This window comes from Eimeria maxima, genomic scaffold (assembly GCF_000499605.1).
Source record: "Eimeria maxima Weybridge genomic scaffold, Emw_scaff250, whole genome shotgun sequence".
NCBI lineage: Eukaryota > Apicomplexa > Conoidasida > Eucoccidiorida > Eimeriidae > Eimeria > Eimeria maxima.
Window position 1 is genome coordinate 217 of NW_013565350.1, and position 2,284 is coordinate 2,500.

The 2,284-nt window shown below is 47.5% G+C and overlaps 2 protein-coding genes across 2 annotated transcripts in view; one reads left to right on the plus strand and one right to left on the minus strand.

Moving 5' to 3' along the window:
* Positions 1 to 288: 288 nt before the first annotated feature.
* Positions 289 to 1,532, minus strand: EMWEY_00024280 (hypothetical protein, conserved; the record flags this gene model as incomplete). Its single annotated transcript, XM_013480911.1, has 3 exons — positions 289 to 339; positions 758 to 804; positions 893 to 1,532. 3 exons carry the CDS (start codon positions 1,530 to 1,532, stop codon positions 289 to 291), a joined length of 738 nt encoding a protein of 245 aa, XP_013336365.1.
* Positions 1,533 to 1,810: 278 nt separating this feature from the next.
* Positions 1,811 to 2,284, plus strand: part of EMWEY_00024290 (hypothetical protein, conserved) — a gene marked incomplete at both ends in the record, with an annotated part of 4,584 nt that continues 4,110 nt past the window's right edge. Inside the window, one exon of the mRNA XM_013480912.1 lies at positions 1,811 to 1,870. Coding sequence (XP_013336366.1) covers positions 1,811 to 1,870 — 60 coding nt within the window. The remainder of the gene's footprint in view (positions 1,871 to 2,284) is intronic.

The following is a 2,284-nucleotide window of genomic DNA, read 5'->3' on the forward strand; positions in this document are numbered from 1 at the left end:
AGAGCTACAAACTAAAGAAAATCTACGATTTAGGGCTTTATTAAAGGATACACAAACAGAGACAGATGCAATTAGGGCACAAATATTAAAAGCAAAAAAACAAATAGAAAAATTAGAGGCAGAAATCGGATCCGGATAATACCTCTAAACCCTAAACCCTAAACCCTAAACCCTAAACCCTAAACCCTAGATATTTAAGGCAATTTTAAAGGATACATTAATAGAGAGAGAGAGATATTTTATTAAGGGAGAATTGCTCTCTCTTCTTCTTTTATTTATTTCTTCTTCTTATTGAGGCAGAAAGAGGATCCAGAGGATCCCCATAAACCCTAATGAACCCTAATACACCCTAATAAACCCTAAACCCTAAACCCTAAACCCTGAAGCACATATGCCACAAACAGCGAATGAATAAGACCTCTTCGCATCCAGTCTTGAAGACTAAAACTCAATAATTTCTTTTTTTTTCTTCTTCTTCCCTCTAGGGTTTAGGGTTTAGGGTTTAGGGTTTAGACGTACTCGAGGGAGAGCCATGCTGCATGCAAGTGCTGCTGCAGCAAAGATCGATAAGCAGCAACTTCTAGCTGCTGCGTGATACTCTGTGCGGTGTCTAGCAGCAGCAGCAGCAGAGCAGCAAGCTCGTGAGGGCACTGAGACACACAAACCTTAAACCCTCATAAACCCTAATAAACCCTAAACCCTAATGTTGTACATAACCTCTACAGATTCAGGGGAACAGCGAGGGTTTAGGGTTTACCGTAAATGCTGCACCAGACTCCAAAACGCGGTGTTGATAGAAAGGACCTGCGAACAAAACCCCAAACCCTAAACCCTAAACCCTAAACCCTAAACCCTTGGTTTGAACTTGTAAGGGTTTACAAAGGACACGGACATGAGCAAAAACGAGGCAACACAAGAAAACGACTCCACCGGCCATGCGTCGATACTTGCTGCTGTTGCTGTTGCTGCTGCTCCTGCTGCACTGTTTGCTGCTGCTGCGGTTCTTGCTGCACTGCTTGGTGCTGCTGCTCCTTTGGAAGCTCCAATGTTGTCGCCCCGCAAGTAACTGTCGTAGACTCTTCTCCTTGCTGCTGCAGTTGCTGCTGCTGCTGCTGCATTTGCTGCTGCTGCTGCTGCTGCTGCTGCTGCAGTTGCTGCTGCTTAAAGAACGTTTGATTATAGAGAGTTGCCTCGCTAACTTCGCGCGGCCTCCGCGAGTTGCTGAAGGAATTTAGATGACTTAGAGACACCAAACAAAAGCTGCTGCTGCTGCTGCTGTTGCTGCTGCTGGTGCTGCTGTTGCTGCTGCTACTGTTGTTGCTAGTGGTGGTGGTGCTTCTGCACCTGCACTTGTTGCTGCTGCAACTTTGGGCAGCGTTATTCGTGCTGCTGTTGCTGCCTGTACAAGTACTGCATCCTTCCGCACTATCAGCAGGAGCAGCAGCAGCAGCAGAACCATCAGCAGCAGCAGCAGCAGCAACCGCATATCTTTGTATTTGTTTTTTCTCTATAAGTAGAAGGGCTTCGCTCATCATCACGCGGGGAGCCAAACGATCCAACAAAGGGAACAGTAAAGAAAAACACACAGAAGCTGAGAAACAGCAGCAGCAGCAGCAGCAGCACAGACAGCAGCAGCAGCAGCAAGAGCAGCAACGTAATAAATATATGCTTGAGCAACACTGGCAGCAATCGCAACTGTCACATAACAAACCCTAAACCCTAGAGCGTTGTTGCCTGGGTGCAGCAGAGAGTGAACACAGATTCTTTATCTAGGGTTTAGGGTTTAGGGTTTAGGGTTTACAGCTCGATGATGCATCATATATGGCCTGAAGGGCGCGAGAAAATTCCAACAGCTGGAAGCAACGAGGAGGTGCTCCTACATGCATTGCTGCTGTTGCTGCTGCTGCTGCTGCTGCGGCTGCTGCTGCTGTTGATCCAGGTGTTGGTGATGCTGTTGCTGTTGTTGCAGCTGCTGCCTGAGTTGCTGTGGAAGCAGCAGCAGCAGCAGCAGCAGCAGCAGCAGGTGGAGTAGTAGCAGCAGCAGCAGCAGATTCTGGGGTTTCTCCCCAGCCGTTAGTCCCTTGAAATGAAGGCATCTCCTACAATTAGGGTTTAGTGTTTAGGGTTTAGGATTTGGGGTTTAGGGTTTAGGGTTTACCCGTAAGACAATGACCCCCCTCCAACGAGAGCAGGAGAGCTCGCCATCAAACCCTAAACCCTAGCGCTAAACCCTAAACCCTAAACCCTCAACGTAAACCCTGGATCGGTGTGTTTAATAATTTTA